Source organism: Palaemon carinicauda, chromosome 5 (assembly GCF_036898095.1).
Source record: "Palaemon carinicauda isolate YSFRI2023 chromosome 5, ASM3689809v2, whole genome shotgun sequence".
Classification (NCBI taxonomy): domain Eukaryota; kingdom Metazoa; phylum Arthropoda; class Malacostraca; order Decapoda; family Palaemonidae; genus Palaemon; species Palaemon carinicauda.
The window spans coordinates 118907877-118932619 of NC_090729.1; the positions used below are offsets into that span (position 1 = coordinate 118907877).

Sequence of the window (24743 nt, forward strand, 5' to 3'; positions counted from 1 at the left end):
CTCCAAGCCTTCCTTTCAGTTGACTGTGGCAAGACTGAGGAGAGTCGCAGTACCTGTTCTCAGTCAAGCAGAGCTTTCAGCCCTACCTTGGAACGTTTCCTAGTTCTCCTTTCCTCATTGACCCGTCTATAGTCCGAACGGTCGCCTCAGGATAAGTTCCATGTGGGGCGGTCCAAGTTCTGGTGGCTTCAGGCAATGTTTAACCGGACTTCCTGGCCCTTATGGGACCAGCGGAACTATTAGACCTGCAATGGGTGTTGACCTATGGAGCCTCTTGATGGTAGTGGATATTCTCGTCCTTTCCCCACATTCTTGATGCTGTTCTCGGACTTGTCAAAGGAAAGGGGGGGCATGTTCTGGTCCAGGCCTATGGTCAAGACCTGAAGGATACATCTCCATCATTCAGGCTGGCTTAGGGGCCTTAGTCTGGCCCCTCTACAGATCCTACAGCTCCTGCCGAGTCGCCCCGTGCGTGTCGACTTCATGATTCTGGCGTATTCTAACCAGCAGGGGACGCATTTTCACACCTTCACATCTTGCAGTAGAGATACCGGGATGATTGAGATTCTCTCAATACCACCATCGGCTCTCTCACTCCAGGCAGGGGAATGTTCTCTCCAATTATCCGAGCAGAGTCTCGTAGAGAGAGTGTACCTGGGGGTCTTTGACCTTGGGTAACCAGCAAGTACTGGTCTGGGGGACCTGATCGCGACAGCTTGGAACCTCAAGCTTCCGCTGTTCTTCCCCCCCAGTCTCAGACCCCGAGACTCTGGCAAGATGCATTCCGATGATGGTGGGACAACTTCGACGCCTGCGTCTTCCCTCCTTTTTGTTTGTGGACAATGGGTCTCAACAAGACCAGGTTCTCTGTCAACCTTTCAATGGGAGAGCTCCACTGGGACTATGCGCAGAACGGTTTCTGGACCCGCTGCTTCCCCTGACGGAACTCCCGGGAGAGCTTCTCCCATGGCGCAGACTACTCAAGCAACCACACTGCGACATCTCTCCCGAACCGGGGCGTCGCTTCGGCTTCATGCCTGGAGACACTACACCTCCTCCTCAAGAAGAGACAACCCGCTACAGTCGCGGTACGGAGGTCGCGTCATCTGCGATAGTCATCCACAGGGGTCTTCCAGGCAAAGTGAAGAGTCTAAGGTGGTTGGTGCCATGGAAGATATACCTCTTCCCTTGAGGCCTCTTCTCCAGCAATAACGGTCTTATTGCCTTTCGGCGGGAGGAAACTCCTTTCCGCTCTCGGCAATGAAGTCTGTTGCTCAGCCTTTCCCTGACCTTCAGGCTTAAAGGAATAACTTTTTCCTGCCCGCTGGATCTATCCTCGCTCATGCGAAGCTACGATCGTCCCTGCCCTAGTCAGAGGAAGACCTCCAACTTGGAGCATGGCTCGGACTTTTAGTCCTTTAAGAGATCTTCTCAAGACCCTTTTACGACAGGCCTCGGATTGTATTCCGCCTTGGGTCTCCTGCTCACTCTGGCCACGGCCAGTGTGTAAGCAATCTTCTTGGTCTCTTACGACTCCCCCCTTTCTAAGGAAGAGGGGAAGGCAACATTCAGGTTCGCTCCTGAGTTGTTGGCTAGACTCAGAATCTGGGGGTCCCGGCCCTTCGGTCCAATTCATTCAAGATTTCGAGTCTCCATTCTGTATCTGATGTCCCAACACCTTCTCTTTCTTGCCAACAAAGGAATCGAGAGGTTAGCGCTGGGAACAGCTGCAGTTTGTCCTCAGTTGCAGCCGATTTGGGAGCACAAGGAGGACACGGGGGAGAGTCACCAGTATACCTCTTCAGCCCGGACTCAAGGACATTCATCTCGACCTGTCTCCAGACCCTCCCCCGTCACGTCGCCCTACAGCACGATGTTGGATACATCGCAACGTCCCTCGCCTTCGAGTAATACTACTCTGTGACGCAGGTGCTACAAGCTGGAGTCTGGAAGCGTCTAATGACCTTCGCAGCCCGCTTCCTGCAGGGCGTGACCCACAGGAGTCTCGATACGTTTTCTATCGCTCTGTGGTGGCTACACAACAGCTGGTCTAACCTCAGGCTCCTTTTTGGACAGGTAGCAGAAGGTTGAGGGCATTGTTATCAGGTTTTAGTCTGCATGAACGAAAGAAGTATGTCTGGCCCTTACTTCTTTCTTCATCATCCCCTCTACGGGGAAGCAGCATCCTGGTCTCTGCATAGCTGACCTCGAACCTCTGCAGGTAAACCATGCTTCCTTGTGTTCCGAGTGTTGAGTCAATACTGTCGCGTCCCCCATACCCTGACGAGGTGGTATTGGGAACGTCCTATCCCAGAGTTCCTTCTGGAACTCCAGGTCAACTGCCTAGGACGGGTCACACTTCTTCCTTCACACACAAGCTTACGTAGGCCACATGGTTCCTTGCGGAGCAAGGAACTTGTGAGGCGCAGGGACTCCTTTTCTCGAGTGCGACTCACTCGGATTCTGAGTCCCCGGGTAAAGCCAAAGCCAGTATGGCTGGGGACTTTCCACCCTACCTAAGGGGTAAGTCACCCTCTGTAAATAGCGTGGTTTGTATTTCGGTTACGGAACAAATGACAAATTCGAAGATAATTTGTATTTTTCCTAACCATACAAACCTTAGCTATTTACACATATTTGCCCGCCAGCCCTGTCCCCCAAGACAAGTCCTACCTCTAAGTGAAAGTGAGCATTCATAATACACCCACGTTAAATTCTAATGGCTTGCCATTTCAGCTGCGCTAAAAGGTAAACCCTCTGTAAATAGCTAAGGTTTGTATGGTTAGGAAAAATACAAATTATCTTTGAATTTGTCATGTTTTATTAGATTCTTATGATTAATTTCCCCATTGCTTTGAATGGTATTAGGACACTCTTGGGTTCTTCTCTGGTTATGCCATTTTTCTTTTGCCTACATACACAGAATAGTCTGGCCTATTCTAGACACATCCTCTTTCCTCATACACTGGACAACACTGAGATAACTGAAAAATTCTCCATCACTCAAGGTCTTAACTACTGCACTGTAATTGTTCAGTGGCTATTTTCCACTTGGTAAGGGGGTGGAATACCGTGGTTGAACGCCCTAAGAAGGGTCTTAGGCCAGATGAACTTTTAGATCTCTGAGGAAGGTTTGTCTACTCCCCTACCAGTTGATGTGTGACTGCATACAGAAGATGAACCTCCCCATTTCAAGTCAGACATGATGGCAATGGAGTCCAATGTCATGGCCGCATTCCAGGTAGTATTGTGGGTTGACTGGTGCTCATTCAGGTAGAGGACTTTGCCCAAGGTTGTCTACCCCAAAGAATGTGGTATTATTTTGTAGGTTGGTTCTCTTTGGAGAAAAAGCTGTGACTTTCCTTTCTTACAGTTGTGCTGCAATCTAAGGAATAATGCTGTTAGCCAAGAGAGTATCATAACATCAAGGAACAGATTAGTGCTAGGTTCCCAAGTGCCCTTTTAGAAGAAGTACATTGAAACAGTGGTGGAAAGGTAGAGTACCGACAGCCAAGACTCCCTGAACTACTGCAGTATCCTTCTGGACCTTAGTGTCTTTGAAAGGAATGTGGCCATTCCATCAGTTTCATGTGCAAGTGATGCTCCTGGCTTCTCAAAACCTGGCATGAGCACAGCAGGTTCTTTGTACTAGAGGGAAACAGACTATTTTGCTGTTTTAGGGTCCCTCCCTGCTTAATAGTGGAAGAGTTTCTGGGGATGGTGAAATAGGTAGTCCACCTTTCTTATGGCCATAAGTCAGTGGATGCTTGTCCTACTATTTTGATAACAACAGTGACTGTGGATCCAGCTAATGAGAGTCCTTTGGTACTGTCACCCCGCTCCGTCCCCTCTTTTGACAATGGATCTTATTCCAGATATACCTTCAAAGAAGTCATGAATGAAGAGTTTTCAGGGTTCTATAGTTGACTCTTCTTGGTGAAGGAGGCGGCCTGGTTCTGCTTATATGGTTTATTTGAGACTGTATTCAAGATGGAAAATTATTATTATTATTATTGTTACTAGTCAAGCTACTGTACAACCCTAGTTGGAAAAGCAAGATGTATTCCATATTTCTTCGATCGGAGGAAAATTTCGTGCTTTTGCTGGTCCTGAAGGACTCATATTTTTAGATACCTGTCTAACAACCCTCTTGTAAGTATCTCTTGCTTCCTATCAACGGAGTACTGCCTTAGTTCAAGGGCCTGTTCTTCGGATTTTCTACTGCTCACTGGGTATTATTTGTGTGTTCACCTTTGTGTCAGATAATGAGTCCCCGGGCAAAGCCAAAAGCCAGTATGGCTGGGACTTTTCCACCCTTCCTAAGGGTTGAGTCACCCATATTAAATAGCGTGGTTTGTATTTCAGTTACGGAACAAATGACAAATTCGGAGATAATTTGTATTTTTCCTAACTATACAAACCTTAGCTATTTAATCAAACTTGCCCGCCAGCCCTATCCCCCGTGAAGTCCTACCTCTAAGCAAAGTGAGCTCACCACACAGGTGTGTGTGAGGGGTGGGGGAGGTAGCAAGCTACCCCTCCCTATCCCCCACTAACTAGCGATGGGGGTAGTAAACCCTCTTTAAAATTCTAATAGATCGTCATTTCAGCTACGCGGAAAGTAATACCCATATTAAATAGCTAAGGTTTATATAGTTAGGAAAAATACAAATTATCTCCGAATTTGTCATTTCACTGATAATGGTGATGTTGCTATTCTATCTCTCTTTCTCAATGAATAAATGAAGGGTAATAATATGTAAAAATCCATATATGTAATGAATAATTCATCTCAATTTTTCAGTTGGATCTCGCCACACCTGGCCGTCTGTTTTAGCCATGATGGCGTGGATGATTGACATCCTCAGCATATACGATAACACGGATCCATTTTCGGCAGCGTATCCAACAGACTTTGATTTGGATTCGGCCATTAGAAACAAAAGAATCTTGAAATTCTTCGATATTTATAGTTGTGGAGGGGAGGAAGATGAAATTATGAAACAGTTGGAGGTATGTAAAATTATTACATGGTAAAGTTGTAATGAGATGATAACTTATGCTTAGGAATATTTTTCGATGGGGTTTTAAGGTAAACCCATAACCTTAATTGGATTTACTGGCTGTGTTCTCTCTCTCTCTCTCTCTCTCTCTCTCTCTCTCTCTCTCTCTCTCTCTCTCTCTCTCTCTCTCTCTCTCTCTCTCGACCAGGCTGACATGTCTTTTTATAGTTTATGACATATCTGTTTTTGACGTTGTTTATAGTTTATATTGGACATATCTGTTTTGACGTTGTTACTGTTTTCAGAATGATTTATTGTTAATTTATTCGCATCATTTATTTATTTCCTTATTTCCTTTCCTCACTGAGCTATTTTTTCCTATTGGAACCCTTGGCCTTATAGCATCTTGCTTTTCCAACTAGGGTTGTAGCTTGGCTAGTAATAATAATAATAATAATACCACTTTAATTCTTTAATAAATACAGTATATTATACAATGTTACTTTTACTTTGAAATTTTGTTATTCCTGCTCTTTTGCTCCTTCCCTATATAATTTTATTCCCATTTCTATTATTTTGGCCTGATTAAGGAATAAATCTTTTAATTAAATTTTTAATTTTCATCTTACTGCAGGAATACCACCACACCTTGGAAGAACTCTATGAAGTGCGGACACAGGACATGATTAATTTACAAGAGTATAATGAAAAGCTAGAGGAAGAAATCAGCGTAGCTAATAGTGGTCCTGAAAGATTAGAGCAACTACAGCATCAGTACGAACAGGTATTTTATAACTACTATAATAGATACTACAGAAATCTTTTTTGCTGGTTATGCGTAAACATGTGGACGACAGTACTGTATCAAGTAAACATGTGGATGACATTATTGTAATAAGTGCTATTTGTAGTAGGATTATAGTTTTGGTGACTTTTTAGTGTGTACTTGCTCAGGAATGCCTTTTTATTTTACTTCTAAAATTACTAAGGAAGGTTAAAGTATTGGGTCCCCTTTTACTCAGCATATAAAATGGTTTGTAGTAGGTAGCAGTGTGTCACTCATACCCTTTATACTAATCATCACTAATAGAATCTGTCATAATGAATTGATCAGATATGCTCATAAAATGGGGCCTTACTTTAACGGACAGTTTGGCTGTACAGTATAGCCTATTTCATATGTGTAACTTACAACTTGAATTCACTCTAGAACTTTAGTCTGATATTCAATGTTAGTTTAGACTCATAGCTTAAAAGAATCTTCAGTTACTTGATACTATCCTTTCAAATACTGTACCATAATTATGATAATTGAAATTAAAAACGATTTGTTACCTAAATAATTTGTTACAACGAAATTAACAAGGAATAAGATGTCTATGGAATTATTAGAGTAGGTGTTTGAGGACAGGCTGAGAAAAGTTTCGACTTTCTGCTAGAAAGATCAACAATAGAAGCCATTGTTCATGAGAGAATTACAGAAGCATCATTCTTAGAAAGAGATTGTACCATACATTTGTAAATCTTGTGAAGGTTTTACAGCTAAGTGACAAAAGTAATTATATGGAAATTGCAAAGAACTCATCAAGTTTGAATTAGCACTGTCAACCTTCAACTTCTTACTCGTACAAACGATAGTTAGAGGGTGGTATACATACATACTTTTACTATCGTAAGCTGTTGGGAATATGATAGTTGCTATTGCAGTCATAATGGCTGATCTTAAGTTGAAGACCTAGTGGGAGGCAGATGACAGTATGAATACATTTAATGTAATCAGTATTTTTTTTAGTACTGTATAATGTAAATTGATAATGTCTGCTGTACAGAATGTTTAGCTTTTCATCCTTGTTACCACTTCCAGGTTAAAAGTCATTTATACAAACATAATCAAAGTATCCATGTGGAAAGATCTTTTGATATGTTTTATAGACCCCCTAAATTCATTTACCGAATTAAAATTTACTATGGTACAATTAATCGCAATTAGCTTTAGATAATCTTATTTAAGATATATACTTTTACATTTCATACTTAGACAATAATGGTATGTGTTTGTTTCTCTCCAGCTTTTGAGTGATAAAGAGAAGATGGAACATTATAAGAATGAAATTCAAGTACATCTAACTGCTAAGGAGACTGAAAAGGCACAACTTGAAGATAAGCTTGCAGAATATAGAACAGAGGCAGCCCAGGTAAGTTGCCAATGATTTTTAGCATCCAATTTTGTTAAGGTATCACAGTATATTAGAGTTCTCTTGCTTGAGGGTACACTCGGGCACACTATTCTATCTAATTTTTCTTCCTCTTGTTTTGTTGAAGTTTTTATAGTTTATATAGGAAATATTTCTTTTAATGTTGTTACTGTTCTTAATATTTTATTTATCCTTGTTTTCTTTCCTCACTGGTCTATTTTCCCTGTTGGGGCCCCTGGGCTTGTAGCATCCTGCTTTTCCAATTAGGGTTGTAGGTTGGCATTTAATAATAATAATAATACAGTACAAAGGCCCCAGATATGTCCTACTCCCATCTATTTATGGTCTCTCTGTGCCAGTCTATACAGTAGTGGCAAATTTTCTTAGCTCTTTGATCCTTCGTTTTCTCTTTCTTCCCTTGCATCGTTTGCAATTTCTAGGGACCCATTTTGTTATTCTTTTTGTTCATTTATTATCTCTCATTCTCATTATGTCCTGGCCATGTCCATTACTTATCCTTACATGTTGTTAGAATATCCTCTACTTTAGTTTGCTCTCATATCCATGTTGCTCTTTTTCCTTCTCTTAGTGTTATTCCCATCATTATTCATTCCATTCTTCATTATTCATTCCATAGACGAGTTGTAAATCTAGAACAGTATATGGCAATTTAATTTGTATCCATTAGAGTTTTTAAAAACTTGCAATGAAAAGATTATAGATAAGTGGCAAGAAATAGAAAATGACCAGTGGATTGCAGTCTTCCCAAGAAGACGACTTTAAATCCAACAAAGATGATTGGGGAGGTTATTTCAACCTTAAATGACCAATTTCTATTGAGAATATTTTGGAGATTTTCATGTTCAGTTTATTGTATGCCAAAGGGATTTTTTTAAAAGTAAAAATAATGTATGGAATTATATAAAATGTCAAATTTTCCAACTTGAATAATAATGATAATTTTTTTTCCTTTTTCTTTTTATTTTTAAAACATATGATAAACTGATGAAATCAGGAATGCTTAACTTCATTCATTAGAAATTTATTAATTTATACAAGTGATTTCTTGGGAAAACTTCGGGCTTTTGTTTTTTCATGACCTATCCTATCTGTATGGATTGGATGTGATTTGATTTATGAATTTGGAACAGGAGTCCTGTCACTGGGACCTGAGAGCCCATTTAATGCCCGTGGGTAACACGAAAGAACCTCACACTTGTTGGATAAAGCAAAGGTCAAAAGCCTGGATAGCAAGATGGAATTAAGGTAGCAGGAATGGAAGGAAGTTGAAATTAAAGAAGCCAGTTCAACTAATGGGTCGAAAGAATGCTGCAAAGACCCGTAAATAATGTGTAGAGTGCACCACTTGAGGTACACTAATGGCCCTACGCCCCTGGGTCTCTTGGTGTGTGCGGAAAAAAAGGTCCACTGGCTTGAGAAAAAATGTTGGCAATTGATATACCAAGGAGTTTTGATGTGAATAAAGGCATTAGATTGAAAACTTGTAGCTTATTAAGTGTGAAGTAGGAGATGATGATTGGAGAAGTATTGACTTGAAAGCTTAAGATAGAGACGGCTGGCGAAATCTAACCGAGGCCCTTTGCGTCAATAGACGTAGGAGGAGATGAAAAATATGATGATTGTTTCAATTAATTTTTAACAGGTGGATGAGGAACAATTCAGACTTGAGTCCATCAAATCCAAACAATCAATGAGTTGCAGTGAACTGGCAAAATTCAAAAATCACGCCAAAGACGTCGCTATACTCATGACACGGTTGCAGAACGAACGCAAAGAAATAGATTCTCAGGTAAGTTTATTTATACTAGTCAATCATTTGGTCAAGTTTATTTTGCAATGCAGTGATACGAAAGATATCACAACTTGCAGATATGATATAACTGTCATTGAATGAAATAGTTGAAGATGCATTGTTTTTATTACTGTAAGTTGATGTATTTCATTTAACTTTGTCTTGCAGATTGGGAATTTACAGATAACCCTTGGAAAAGCTCAGAAAGAATTCTCAGATAAAGTCTCATCTTACAACTCTCTAGTTCATGAACTACAACTTGGGGAGTCCTTTGAAATAGAAGGTAACAACATCGCAGACAATATACAACACTGGAGGAAGCAGTTGATTAGTAATCTATACGAACATAAAAAACACACAAAGCTTTTGAGCTATGAGACACAAAGCAATAAAATGAGAAAAGATGAGGAGCTCTCTTTGGTGAGTACTTTTTTGTGTTCTATTGATTTTGTCTTTGTTTGAGGTCAGTGAAGGATTTTGTTTCACAGTAGGTGTGGCTTTCAGTTTAAAGGTTTAAAGACCGCTCATGAATGGCAGAGGCAAGGGACAGTGACATTGCCCTATCGAGTAGGACAATGCCCTAGAGACTGACCATATACACACATGATCAGTCCCTAAGGCCCCCTCTCCACCCAAGCTAGGACCAAAAGGGTCCCCTAAACACCCCCATCCTTAGCTCACAAGGATGGTGAGGAGGTTGCAGCGACCAAAGGAACTAAGAGTTTGAGCAGGACTCGAACCCCAGTCTAGGACGTTACCACATTTGCCACCACAGTGAAGGATGAAAGGGCAAGTTTCTTTCATCTGGAATCCTTAGTGGAGATTGAAATCAGCAATTGAAGTAATTTAAGGAAAGCTCAATGATATGATTAATCTGTTTTGATAATGGAAGGAACACTCGTGTGACCGATCTCTTAAAAGTCTTTGACATTCTTCTTAGTATAAATTCATAGTAGCCCTCTGCCATCACAAGGATTAAGTAACAGATATATCCGCGATGAGCAAAAGAAACTGCTGGTAATGGTGCCCTAGGGCGAGTCCGCTCATAATCCACAAAATAAGTAACTACTGTACTCCCTACGTGTGGTCAATTAAGGGATTTTGACGAAGGAAAATTCTATTTCTGGGCTCCGACCCGTGTCGCCCAGTGAAATGCTCCTCTAGCACCATTTCTAAGGTATATAACTGCTATATAGTACCAGAGAAAAAATTGCATAGGGATGCCAGGTTGAACCCAGCTCGCTCACCTATAAAAGGTGTCGATATATAATACTGGGGCGTGATAAATCACAACCAGAGGCCTCGCACCATTTAGATATCTCCTGTCAAAATCCCTGAACAGCAAGGTGCCGTTCAACGCCCCACTACTACTAACAATCCCACGCCAGTGACGTCACTCCTTATAGCACCCCAGATTTGGGCCCAATTAGAGCGGGACGGGTGGGTTCACTGGGCGACACGGGTCTCTCGCCCAGAAATAGATTTTTCCTTCGTCAAAATCCCTTTTCTGGGCTCCGACCCGTGTCGCCCAGTGAAATCGTACCAGAGAATGGGGACCCAATTTGGCTAACTACCTGAAGAGAGAATAACACAAAATAACAGAGCTGATGAGTTTAATATAAAAAAAGAGGGATGTGGAAACCCGTAAAATTAATGTAGATCAACATGTATATGACAGTGATAAAAAGACATGGGAAACAATCAATAATGAAACCCGAAGGTAAAATGCAACAGATATGAATAGAGGGAATCCAGCTTGGTAATCAAAAATGCAAAATAAAATCAGCTCGGGGATTAAGAACAAGTGTAACGAAAACAATTCGTGAAATTGAACAATTGAATAATAAAATAATACACCATAAGGGTGTCTAGTAACAAAACAGGTAGGAACAACAGGTAAGCCAGGCAGGAGGGAAAGAGGACAGAGCAAGACGTTGTGATTAGGACTCAGTACCTTCAGGAGGAACTATATTCCCTGCAGCTACTGTGGCAAATCTAAGAGCTTCTAAAGGTTTTAGGTAGTGGCGCTTGAAAACTTTAGGGGACTTCCAACCCGTATATTTTGAGAGCTCATCAAATTTCATATGGTGGAAAAAATTAATTGAGGTAGCCACAGCTCTAATATCATGGACATGTGGGAATGATGCAGGATTAGTTTGTTTAATAAAATAAAGAATTTGTATGATTCCCTTAAGGGTAATAGTTCCTCCGTGTTCTCTAATAAATAAGGGCCCTGTTGTTGTAGTGGTAGTTTTACCTAAGTAGGCTTTCAGGGTGGTAACTGGACGCAGGGATGAATCCCGAGGAAGTGGAACAATCTTCCAGGGAGACCACCGGTTTTGGGGGTTCTTCATTTTTAGCCAGGAAAACTTTGTTAGGAGAGAGAAGAACCTCACCCAAAGAGAGAAACTCTATATGACCAGGGTCACTAGATAAGGCTGACAATTCTGAGATTCTGGAGCTCGAGGCGAGGCTCAAAAGAAAAAGTGACTTTCCTAATAATGCCCTATAGTTATAGGATCCAATTTGGGTGTCGGAGGCTAGCTTAAGAACAACATTAAAAAACCAGGAAACTGCGCTAGGGCGAGTTGAAGGTTTTAGCCTGGCACAAGCTCTCGGAATGGATGAGAAATATGAATCAGTTAGATCAATGTCAAAACCAATATGGAAGATCTTTTTCAAGTCTGACTTGATTGTAGTAATGGTATTGGCTGCCAGGCCAGATTCGAAGAGAGTTCTGAAGAATGTCGCAGTTAGGTTCAGCGTCATTGTCTCAACTTGGGAATCTTTCAAGAATTCATCTAATTTCTTGACAGCTGAGTCATATTGATGGAGAGTAGAGTCCCTTTTGTCAGATTCCAGGAAAATAGTATTCAAAGGATCGATGTTTGCACCACGTTGGGCTTCGAACTTCATGAACTCCGTAAAGTTAGGGCATTCAGAATCCTTGAGGAAGCGAACACATTGTGAGTTTGGAAATCCGCTGGGGGCGGAGACCTAGTTCTAGCAACAAGGGGAACCAAGTGCTCTTGGGCCAGTTGGGGGCTACGAGAGCCACTCGACATTTGACGGATCTGAGTTTGTGCAGAACTTTCAGCAGGAGATTCACCGGAGGAAACAGATAAATCGTCTTCCAGGTATTCCAATCTAGAATCATAGGGTCCGTGGCATAAGCCTGAGGGTCCAGGTGACAGGTGCCACTTGTGCATTGCCGCCATGGGAAAAAACTTCAACATGATGTGGTTTATTTGGGCTGATCAGGAGCCCTCTCTGTTGAGGCAGTGTACTATGACTGCACTGTCGAGAACCAGTCTGATATGGAGATTCCTGGCTAGATTGAGACGTTTTAAAGTGAGGAAGACTGCCATGGCCTCTAGGACGTTGACGTGTATTTGTTGGAAGACCGGCGACCATAACCCTTGGACTTTCTTGTGTTGTAAAGGAACCGACTTGGAAAGATTCTTGATCTTCATCCAAGTCTGCAGACTTTTTCTCAGAGTTGGGGAAAGGCGAGCGCGTCTGTCTCGGCGTATTGCGGTTGCTCTGGAGCACCACACTCTGTTTATGTCCCTGAGTTTGGACCTCAGGACGATGTCTGTCACGGAGGCGAAGTGTAAAGAACCTAGGATCCACTCTCGACTTCTTCGGAAGGTCAACTTTCCCCTGAGAAATTGTTTTGTATTCCTCCCTATCACCTTCCTTTTGGCTTTGGGGAGGCACAGCGTATGGGAGCACAGGTCCCCTTGTAGTCCCAGCCATTGAAACTTGGTCTCCGGGACCAGGCGGGATTTCCCGAGGTTGACTTGGGATCCCAGTTGCCGAAGGAAGGTGAGGACTTTGTCGTTGCTACGCGGGAAATCTGGGCATTGTCTGACCAGATTAGCTAATCATCTAGATAGGCTACTACCTGTATCCCCTGAGTCCAAAGCTCTTGAATTACTGTCTCTGCTAGTTTGGTGAAGATTCTGGGTGGTATGTTGAGCCCCAATAGCATCACTTTGAATGCATGGGCTTGTTTGCCTAGCTTGAAGCCCAGAAAGGACGAAAATGCCTTGCTATTGGAACGTGATAGTAGGCATCTGTAAGATCGATGGAGGTGGTGACGGCCCCACGGGGAAGTAGGGTCCACACCTGCGAGACAGTAAGCATATGGAATTTGTCGCAACGAATGAAGGAATTTAAATGAGACAGGTCCCGGATTACTCTCCGTTTGTCTGAGCCTTTCTTTGGCACGCTGAACAAGCGTCCGTGAAATCTTAAGCGACGTATACTTTGGATTGCATTCTTTAGTAGCAGATCTTTTGTGAAGAAACGCAGTTCTTCCGTGGACTGAGACCGGTTGAACCACTTGCAGAGGTTGCCTGAATTGGGAAGATTGGAAGGGCCTCAATCTCTTCCTACCTCGAATTGGGGTACTAGTAGGCTCATATCTCCTCTTTGAAACCAGGCCCCACTTAACCTTGAGGTTTTGGTTGGCTCTAGCTGCCTCGCTAAGAACCGAGTTAACTAAGTCCCCTGGGAAAAGATCCGGGCCCCAGACTGGAGCTATGATGAGCCTATTAGGTTCGTCCCTAATCGTGGCTTCGGATAGAACGTGTCGTCAACAATGGGTCCTGGCATTTGCAAAATCATAGGCGTCAGCCATAAAGTTTTGCAAAAGTGACTTAGTGAGGACCTTAAGGAGGTCCTCCTCGTTGTAAGTGGCGACAGTCAATTCCGAAAGGGCAACTGAATTAAGGGATCTGCTGAATCTACACCTCGATTCATATTCTAATTTAATGAGAGACTCCGGGAAGTTGGGAAGCCGTTCGCTGAACTGCGTCGAGGCACAGTCCGGGCTCAACTTACCTACCGAGAAGGTAGCTGGGGCGTTCCGCCAACATTCACCGTCTCCCGGAAAGAGAAGGGAGGGTAAGTCGGTCTCCCTGAGGTGAGGTAAAGGCTTCTCTTCCTTGATAGGCTGAAAGACCGTCTCTATGACCTTGGTTGCACATGGGGTAGGGGTCTGGTCGTCGGCCACAAACATAGTATATGAACTTTGTAGGCCGTAATCATAGTGTTCAGGCAATCCCACTCATTGAACACGCGGACCAAGACAGACTGCCTGTTCTTTAGGAAATTTAACAGTTTCCCCTGGGCCCTTATCCAATCGAATCAGAGCCTCTTCCTTGAGGCGAGCGTAGTCGGGGAAGGGGAATTCAAGACCCGGCGGGTAGAATTCATAATCCGCAAGAGGCCGGGTACCGAAATCTCCGATTGACAACATACCCTCCGAGAAGGGGGCATGCACTGCCAACCTCCAAGGGTTATTCTTATTGAAAGGGGGAAGCTTGGAGGCGTCGGGGATGGGGTATTGCTGCTGTGGCGGTGGCAGCCCCGAGCGCATGAGTCCCTTAACTAGGCTCTCCATAGAAGCTATTCTCTCTTGTGATTGTCGCGTATGAGACGATAGTATCGACTCAAAACGAGCAAACATCTTCTCGGAAAAATCCACCGGCCAGATGATTCCGCCGGGGGGGAAACAGGTGCCAGAACGGAGACTACTCCGTGAGAGGTTGAAGGCGCAGCAATTGAGTCTTGAGAGACTGGTGGAGGAAGATTTAGCCTTCGAAGCTGATGATTTCGAAGACTTGTGGGTCGTATATAAATTCTTACGATGAGCCTTCACCTTGGGGATAACAGGCCGGGGATTGAGACCAGTCCCGGTTGTCCCCAGAAAACCTCAAAAAGAAGTGTGTTCTGAAGGAGAAGAGAAACCCGGGCTAGGGATAGGAATCTTAGCCCGGGAACCACTTGACTCACCTACGTCCCTACTTGCGTCGGGATCGTCAAGAGCCATGGATTCCACATCGAGGTTGAGGGTACAGACGTCTTCAGTTAGGGTGCCGCCCGTCTCTTCTTGGTCCGGGGCCGGAAGAAGGGATTCGAACCTCTCGATGAAAGGATCCGCCAATTCTTCGGGGACCTCAGGTGAAGTTTTAGCATGGGGTAGAGACGGGAACACCTTTCCTCATAGAGGATATAAGGCTGTGTGGCCTTCACGTTGCGGGCGAACCCGTCAATCCAGATCTTGAGGGTAGCCCGAGCTGTATCTTTCTCAAGTTGGGAGCACTGAAAGAGAACAGACTATTATCGAGGGATATTTGTGCCAAAGAAAAGTGAAGAAGTCCAAGGACTTCGTAGACACTAAGTGAAAGGCATTCGGGAAGTCCAGAGGACTAGTGGCCTTAAAATTAATATTTAAAATTAATGTTAACTCCCTACAAGTCTGTATCAATGAAAATGTACTCACCGAGTCAGATGTTAGAGTGGAGGTCATTGTGTACCAAACTACACAAGCGTCTGGATGCCATGCAGTTAAGTCATCCACTCAGACAGAACAGTGGGCGTGTGAATGACACATGTCATGGCCGCAGGGTTGGTAGATGACAGCGGCACATGCCGTCAATGCACAGCATACAGTCTGTAAAATAAAAGATACATGAGTATCTTAAAGGAGAGCAAATTAGGGGCCTGGAGGCCCCGGTGCTTATATATATATATATATATATATATATATATATATATATATATATATATATATATATATATATATATATATATATATATATATATATATATATATATATATATATATCATGATAAAAATGTTTTATATACTGTACTGTATATTCATCGGAATCCTGAATGAAAGCAAATAGGGGCTCGGGGCCCCGGATTGTTGAATTATAGCAATACCATGCTAAAAAATTTACATATCAATATCATGATAAAAATGTTATATATATATATATATATATATATATATATAAATCAGGAGTCCTGAATGAAAGGGAAAAATGTTTTATATATATTCATCAGGAATCCTGATGATAAAAATGTTTTGTATATATATACATCAGGAGTCCTGAATGAAAGCAAATAGGGGCTCGGGGGCCCCAGATGCTTGAATGATATCAAGATCATGATAAGGATTTATCTATCAATATCACGATAAAAATGTTTTCTATATATACATTAGGAATCCTGAAGGAAAGCAAATAGGGGCTCGGGGGCCTCGAGTGCTTAAGTGATATCAATATCATGATAGAAGATTTATATATCAATATCATGATAACTATGTTTTATATACGTACAGTCTTTTATATATAGCCATAAAGTATCTTGAATGTAAGCAAATCGGGACTGTGGGGTCCGGATTACTTAAGTATCAATACCAAAATAATGATATAAATCTTTTATATATAGCCACAAAGTATATTGAATGTAAGCAAATCGTCAATACCAAAATAACTATTTTGATTGTAAAAGGAATTGAAATCAAGCCAGACCGTAACCGTGATCATATCAAAAGAGGGAAGGGAAGGTCGAGAACAAGGATCGTATATATAGAATATATATGTGACTAATATAAAGTTAATCCAAGTAAGAAAGAGTAACGTTGGCTCCGAGGCGCAACTAAACAACTCGACCGGATGGTAATGTATAAAAGCTACTTCCGGGGATCCCGTAATGAAATCTTAATATGTATATATATATATCTATATAAGGTCCGTGAGGTGCGTGACACTAGAGGGAGAAAGGGATCTTTAACGGGTCCGTGACGTGCGGGACCGGGGGAGTAGCGCGTACAAAACTTAATAAATAATATAACATATTATTATTATTATTATTATTACTTACTAAGCTACAACCCTAGTTGGAAAAGCAGTATGCTATAAGCCCAGGGGCTCCAACAGGGAAAATAGCTCAGTGCGGAAAGGAAAAAAGGAAAATAAAATATTCTAAGAAGAGTAACAACAATAAATATCTCCTATATAAACTATAAAAACTTTAACAAAACAAGAGGAAGATAAATAAGATAGGAGAGTGTGCTCGAGTGTACCCTCAAGCAAGAGAACTCTAACCCAAAACAGTGAAAGGCCATGGTACAGAGGCTATGGCACTACCCAAGACTAGAGAACAGTGGTTTGATTTTGGAGTGTCCTTCTCCTAGAAGAGCTGCTTACCATAGCTAAAGAGTCTCTTCTACCCTTACCAAGAGGAAAGTGGCACTGAACAAGTACAGTGCAGTAACCCCTTGGGTGATGAAGAACTGTTTGGTAATCTGTGTTGTCAGGTGTATGAGGATAGAGGAGAATATGTAAAGAATATGCCAGACTATTCAGTGTGTATGTAGGCAAAGGGAAAATGAACCGTGACCAGAGAGGAGGATCCAATGTAGTACTGTCTGGCCAGTCAAAAGACCCCATAACTCTCTAGCGGTAGTATCTCAACGGGTGGCTGGTGCCCTGGCCAACCTACTACCTAGGTACCAGGGAACTAGCCGAAAACTTCCCGCCGAACGTTGGCCAAACGAGCTACGGAAAGAAAACGACTACGACCGGTTAGAGTAGTAGAGAGAGTAAGTAATGTACATGAATGTATAATAATAGTATGCCTCACAGAACAACGGGAACCGCCCGTGCAAAGCGGATGCCCCCGGGAGGGGTACATCGCGCTATAAAGTGACTCAAACCCGATCGGGGAGAGAGAGGGGGGGAACCCTGGGGTGGGGTAAAGGCGGGAGGAGGCTAGGAGTGGGGCGATAGCAGGTATACCAACCTGCCAGACCCACGATTGATATGATCACTCGGAAGGACTAATAACACTATAATAAACATAACATAGGGTAAAATAAGATAGGAAGGCATGCTGGATGATGATGATAATAAAATTAGCTAAACATCAATCGTAAAACAAACGAGGGAGCGAACACGAGACAGGAGAAATCAAGCCTGACGGCGCTGGGAGTAGGCAGGGCTACCAACATAACATAGGGCCGCTGGAAGTAGGCAGGGCTACCAACATAACATAGGGTCAGTGAAGTTCTAACAAAATGAAAACTAATATGTAATATCTGATAAGCAAGTCCGTGTCGTGCGAACGTAAGTAATCCAAGTAATAAAATGTGAAATAGAACGCCGAAGGCGATCAGGCATGCCAACCTACCGAAAATACGAACACGTATACAGTGATACCTCGGTAGTCGAACGACTCTATACTCGAACAATTCGGAGTTCGACCAAAATTTTCGAGAAATTTTTGCTGCGGTGCTCGACCAAAAATTCGGTACTCGACCAGCCGAACACGTGACGACCGCATGGGCTTTGTGATGATCGCGCCATCTCGGCCACTCTCGCTTGTTCGGGAAGCATCAGTTCTCTCGAGAGCGTCACTCAGACAACGCGCGATCAGCATTCGTTGTGATTTAGTGACTTTCAGTGCTTTTAATTGCTTTTTTAGCTTTCATAATGAGTCCCAAGAAAGTAATGAGTGTTAAGGGGAAGGAGAAGAGGAAAACAGTGCGAACAACGATCGAGTTGAAGAAGGAAATTATAGCGAAATATGAGAATGGTGTACGAGTGTCCGATTTAGCGGTAGAATACGGAATGGCGAAGTCGACCATTTCTACGTTTTTAAAGCATAAAGAAATGATTAAGAAGGCGAATGTTGCAACGGGAGTTACGGCGGTAACTAAGCAAAGGCCACAAGTGATTGAGGAGATGGAAAAGTTGCTTTTAATATTTATTAAAGAAAAACAGTTGGCCGGGGAAAGTGTTAGTGAAGCGTTCATTTGTGAAAAAGCGTTGCATATCTATGAAGAATTAGTGAAGAAAAGTCCGAGTACCAGTGAAAGTGATTCATTTACATTTAAAGCGAGCAGGGGTTGGTTTGAAAAGTTTCGTAATAGAACAGGTATTCATCGTGTTACTAGGCATGGGGAGGCAGCTAGTTCGGATCAAATTGCAGCCGATAAATACGTGGGGGAATTCGATCGGTACATAAATGAACAAAATTTGATCGCACAACAAGTCTTTAATTGTGATGAGACTGGGTTATTTTGGAAGAAAATGCCAGCCAATACGTACATTACCAAGGACGAGACGAAGATGCCAGGTCACAAGCCAATGAAAGATAGGCTAACATTGTTGCTGTGTGCAAATGCAAGTGGCGATTGCAAGATCAAACCCTTGTTAGTGTACCACTCGGACAACCCCCGGGTGTTCAAACGAAATAATATTTGTAAAAGTGCACTACCAGTTATGTGGCACTCGAACACTAAATCTTGGGTCACAAGACAATTCTTTACTGAGTGGATAAACGAAGTGTTTGCCCCCCAGGTTAAGGCTTACCTCATTGAAAAGAGCTTGCCAATGAAATGTCTTCTGGTTATGGACAATGCTCCTGCACATCCTCCAGGTCTCGAGGATGACTTGAAAGAAGAATACAGCTTTATCAAAATCAAATTCTTGCCCCCCAATACTACTCCCATACTCCAGCCCATGGACCAACAGGTCATTTCAAACTTCAAAAAACTCTATACCAAGGCCCTTTTCAGAAAGTGTTTTGAAGTGACCAGTGACACGAAGTTGACCCTAAAGGAATTCTGGAAGGAACACTTCAGCATCCTCAACTCTGTTAACATGATTGACCAAGCTTGGCGAGGTGTGACCTATAGGACATTGAACTCTGCCTGGCGTAAGCTGTGGCCATCATGTGTCACAGAGAGGGAGTTTGAAGGTTTCCAACCAGAGGCGGGTCCAAGCACTGCTACCCCTGTAATTTCTGATGACACTGATGTCGTTGAGGAAATTGTTGTCATGGGCAGGAGTTTGGGGCTTGAGGTCGACAAGGATGATATTGATGAGCTTGTAGAAAGCCATTCTACCGAGTTGACTGTGGAGGAATTGTTGCACCTGCAACAACAACAGCAGCAGGATCTGATTGTGGAGCAGGAATCTTCAGAAGAGGATGAGGTAAGGGAGGATGTTCCAAGTTCTCTCATCAATGAAATTTGTTCCAAGTGGGCAGATGTGCAGGCTTTTGCTGAAAAATACCACCCAGAAATTGCAGTAGCAAACCGGGCAGTGCATATGTTTAATGATAGTGTCATGTATCATTTTCGAAGAATACTGCAGAGGAGGAAGAAACAATTAACAATAGACCAGTTTTTCACAAAAGAAAAGAAAGCTGCTACATCAAAGCCTGTTTCTCCTCCAAAGAAGAGACAAAGAAGAGAAGAAACCCCTGAAATAGATCTGCCCACCCTTTCATTGGAGAGAGAAACAACTCCTGAAGGAGAACTACCCCGCCACATCATGGAAGGGGACTCTCCTTCCAAGCAGTAACCTCCCCCTTCCATCCTCTCCACATCCATCCCTGTATGCCATCGAACCGCTGCTCAAAGGTATGTTCACTACAGTACAGAAAATGGTTTAAAATTGTTTTATTTTAGTACAGTAAATGGTTTAAAATTGTTTTATAGGATTTTCTGACCAATTTCATACACATTTAGATAATTATTGTTGTTTAGGTACACGTTTTATTAATATTTTGGGCCTGTTCGAGTGCTTGGGAACGGAATAGAATATATACCATTATTTCTTATGGGGAAAAAAAATTCGGTACTCGAACAAATCGGAGGTCGAACACGGATCTCGAACGGATTATGGTCGAGTACCGAGGTATCACTGTATGTAATTACTGTTATCATAAAAACCAGGCAATAAAAATTAAAACGGTGTGTGAACCGTGGATATCCGTAAGGTTCATAACGAGAAACAATCAGTATGGAGGAATTATTGAAAATCGTTGAGAAAGAACGATAGATAGAGAGAGAGAAAGAAAGGAGCCGAGCCCATCTGAGAGACCTACGAAAGGTTGTGAATAATAAATCTGAATAATATAAACAAAAAGGGGCAAGGCCCCCTCCAAAATCTCAAGACTCATAGACCTGGTACTTAACTTAGATGGAGGGACAGTGGAGTCCGACATCTTGAGGTAAATCCAGAAAAAAAAAAACGGTAAATACACACACAAGGTAAAAAACGGCTATTAAATTGCGTGCTAAAAAGGAGTAGCGTCACTGGCGTGGGATTGTTAGTAGTAGTGGGGCGTTGAACGGCACCTCGCTGTTCGGGGATTTTGACCCGAGATATCTAAATTGTGCGAGGCCTCTGGTTGTGATTTATCACGCCCCAGTATTATATATCGACACCTTTTATAGGTGAGCGAGCTGGGTTCAACCTGGCATCCCTATGCAATTTTTTCTCTGGTACTATATAGCAGTTATATACCTTAGAAATGGTGCTAGAGGAGCATTTCACTGGGCGACACGGGTCGGAGCCCAGAAAACACTAAATAACTTACTGTACTACATAGTTATTATGGTTTATTTCATGGTATTTTAGGTTATCTAACTTTACAAAGGTTAATTATACATAACACTTTTTCAGTACAAGGTAAGATGACTCATAACTAAATTGGTATTTGTTTACAAGAGCACGCTCTCCATATATTCCAAAATTATGCAGTCCTGCAGCTCTTCTCTTTTTGTACAGTAATTTAAAGTTCTTTAAATGCTGGAAAAGCAAAAAATAGCAAGATATGATGCAGGAGGGGGAGGGGTTGGTGGAAGAGGTACTAAATGACTAGGAACCAGCATTGTCAACAGTCAAAAATATATACTAAATTAAAAATGGAGTAATTATTCAGAAGTGTCACTATGTGTTTGAATAATCTTTATACATCAGAGGTTTTAGCTGTCCGTTTGCCATGATCAGATTTGCCTTTTCAGTTACTCTTCTTAGTTTATCATTTATTAATTAATTTGTATTTTAGTTTTCATTCGAATGATCTGTAATCCAGTGCTCCAGTGGCAGGTAGTTTCACATGATCTCACCATTATATATTGTTTTTAACTGGAAGCAAACATACGAAACATATCTTTCTAATATCAGGCTAATATAAAGCAAATGCAATTACTGTACTACCTGCCATTGCTTCGGTTTAAGATGGAATGAAAAATTAAATGTTGGACGCTGGGAGGGGATGCTTTTTACACAAATACTATTCCCAGCAAATCTTTTAAAGGTTTAAAGGTTGCCCATGAATGGCAGAGGCAAGTGACAGTGACATTGTCCTAGCAAGCTGGACAATGCTTCTAGAGACTGACCATATATTATATGATCAGCGCCCAAGCCTCCTCTCCGCCCAAGCTAGGACCGGAGGGGACCAGGCAGTGGCTACTGATGACTCAGCAGCTCGACTTATAGGCTCCCCCAAACCCCCCAACCTTAGCTCACAAGGATGGTAAGGTTGCAGACATTAAAGGAACTAACGAGTCTGAGTGGGACTCGAGCCCTTGTATGGCAAACACCAGACAGAGACATTACCAATCAGGCCACAAAAACCTTAATCAGGAGGAACAAAAGGTTTTACATATGTGCTGGAAAAATATTTTATTTTTATGTGTATACTGTACTGTATGTATTTTTTTCACAGCAATATGCATCTGTATATGGTCCTCACTTTTTTGTCTTTCGATAGGTTCAAGAGAATTTGAAGGAGAAGAAATGTGAAATTGAAAAATTGGAAAGTAAACTTCGAAGATTGGAAGGAGAAATTTCTATGACCAAGAACGAAATTTTAGCTGAGGTTAGTATTATGTTAAAGCTTACTGATAAATTTTCAGAAATAAATCTCATTACTTTGTATTGATTTGATTTCTTTTATATTTGACTTTTATATTTTATACTGTAATACTCAGAAATATGTAAACAAATTTTTGAATTATCACTTTGTTGATGACCTCTTAATTTTTGTTCAAAGTCAAGATTTCTGTGTTTTCTCTTCACACCCCAGAACTTTTCTTTAAAATATTATTGATGGAATTAAACTAACTTATGGTTAAGTGACTCAGCATTTAGTAAAGTAGTAAGTTTGTAACTTGCACAAATCTATAATTTTTTTTGTTTTTGTTTTTAATTTGTTCTCCCCCATAAACCACCACTCCTAATTTGTGCTTGCCTTAGTTCTATGCAGGTAAGTGTATTGTATTGGTGATATGGGGTTCTTCACCAGGGACCTTTATGCTCATATTTTGACTATTGCTTAGTTGGTTGTAACTTACAATTTGGTATCACTTCTGACTGGCCAAGAAGACATCATTAACCCTCTGAGGATGGGACGACTCATTGACTTCATGCGTTCATGTAATCATAAGTGCAACATGAAATATCTATTCAGCTTTCTAATCCAACTTACCATTTCTTTCTGTCTTTATTCTTTATTAGTTACACTGCAAAACCACAACTTAAGTAGGTTGACCCATGTCATTGCTCCATGGCCAAAATTCGTGAGCCTGACAGCGATCTTGTCTCGGCCGTGATCACTGGAGGGTTACAATAAAATTTGGCCAAGAGGGTTTTATCATCATCTCCTCCTACGCCTATTGACGCAAAGGGTCTCTGTTAGATCTCCCCAGTCGTCTCTATCTTGAGCTTTTAATTCAATACTTCTCCTTTCATCATCTCCTACGTCGTGCTTCATAGTCCTCAGTTCATGTAGGCCTAGGCCTTCCAACTCTTGTAGTGATTTGTGGAGCCCAACTGAACGTTTGGTGAACTAATCTCTCTTGTGGAGTGCGAAGAGCATGCCCAAACCATCTTCATTTACCCCTCATCATGATTGCATCCACATAGGGCACTCTAGTAATCTCTCTTATAGTTTCATTTCTAATCCTGTCCTGCCATTTAACTCCCAATATCATCTTCCACTGCATATTCCGTTCGTATCGTCCCTATCTTTCTTCTATTTATCTTGAGCCCAACCTCGTGTGATATTTCATGCATTCTGGTAAGCAAGCATTGCAAATCCTGCGGCGTTCTGCTAATGACAGCATCATCAGCATACTCTAGGTCTGCTAATTTCCGATTGCCAATCCGGTCCAAACCCTTGCCACCATCTCCGACTGCTCTACACTTATAAAATCCATGAGGATGATTAACAACATAGGTGGTTTAGTTTTGGTAAAATTAAATATCGATTTATTCATTCCATTTTCTAAATAAAATTCTTTTAGAAGTAAGGCACAGGTATATTTTTATAAAGATCTTGTCTATGATGAGAGGTAAAAGGTATGAGATTAAGATGGTCAGGTTGATTGTCAAAGCTGTATTTGGTCATGGATGTCAAAAGAAAACCTAATTATAGTCTTTAGGTTTTGTATACACATCTATGGTATATCATATTTTTGCTTAAGACAAGTTTAGATTAGTAGTTTAAATCTAAATTTTGAGGTAAGCCATACATATTTTTACTAAGTTGTGTTATCATCAGTTTTGCAAATTGATGATAGCAGGAGTTAGTTTCAATGCCAAAGCAGTTTTGTCAAACCTGTTAAAGTCTTTCTCCTTGATATCCCAATTACTCTGAGGCAAGATCATTTAGTGTAATGTTTTCTTACAATTAACTCTGACATATCTTTATTTACTTTAGTAAGTCGTTTCCATTCTTTCAGGAGAAAGAGATGCAGCAGGAAAATGAACGTCTTCATCAGCAGATATTTGAAGCTCGGAAAGGCCACAAGGCATCCTTGTATCAAAAACAATATGCTGTAGACCAGGCGAAGGAAGAGTAAGTGAATTCCTATTGCTGTACTCATTGCTTTTGTACATTGGAAAGTACCGAAGGTGTGCTTCCATGTACCACAAGGACATGTGTTTTAATAATGATATTGATAAAATATGGATACTGTTGAGCTTATTCCATTTTCCATGTGATAATGAAACTCTCTTTTTGGGAAATACATGAGTTTTTAACACCATGCCGAATCTCTGAAATTTTTCTGTAGACCTAAGGTTAGCTATTCTTGTTTTCATTATATTTTTTTTAATGTAGTGGTTTTAT

The 24743-nt window shown here is 41.6% G+C and overlaps 1 protein-coding gene across 2 annotated transcripts in view; it reads left to right on the top strand.

Annotated features, from left to right (window-relative positions):
* Window positions 1-24743, top strand: part of LOC137641434 (kinetochore protein NDC80 homolog) — a 77420-nt gene that overhangs the window by 46156 nt on the left and 6521 nt on the right. For both annotated transcript variants that reach the window (XM_068373971.1, XM_068373972.1), the window contains exons 5-11: window positions 4805-5013; window positions 5638-5787; window positions 7073-7198; window positions 8862-9008; window positions 9180-9431; window positions 22383-22490; window positions 24355-24470. In XM_068373971.1, coding sequence (XP_068230072.1) covers window positions 4805-5013; window positions 5638-5787; window positions 7073-7198; window positions 8862-9008; window positions 9180-9431; window positions 22383-22490; window positions 24355-24470 — 1108 coding nt within the window. The remainder of the gene's footprint in view (window positions 1-4804; window positions 5014-5637; window positions 5788-7072; window positions 7199-8861; window positions 9009-9179; window positions 9432-22382; window positions 22491-24354; window positions 24471-24743) is intronic.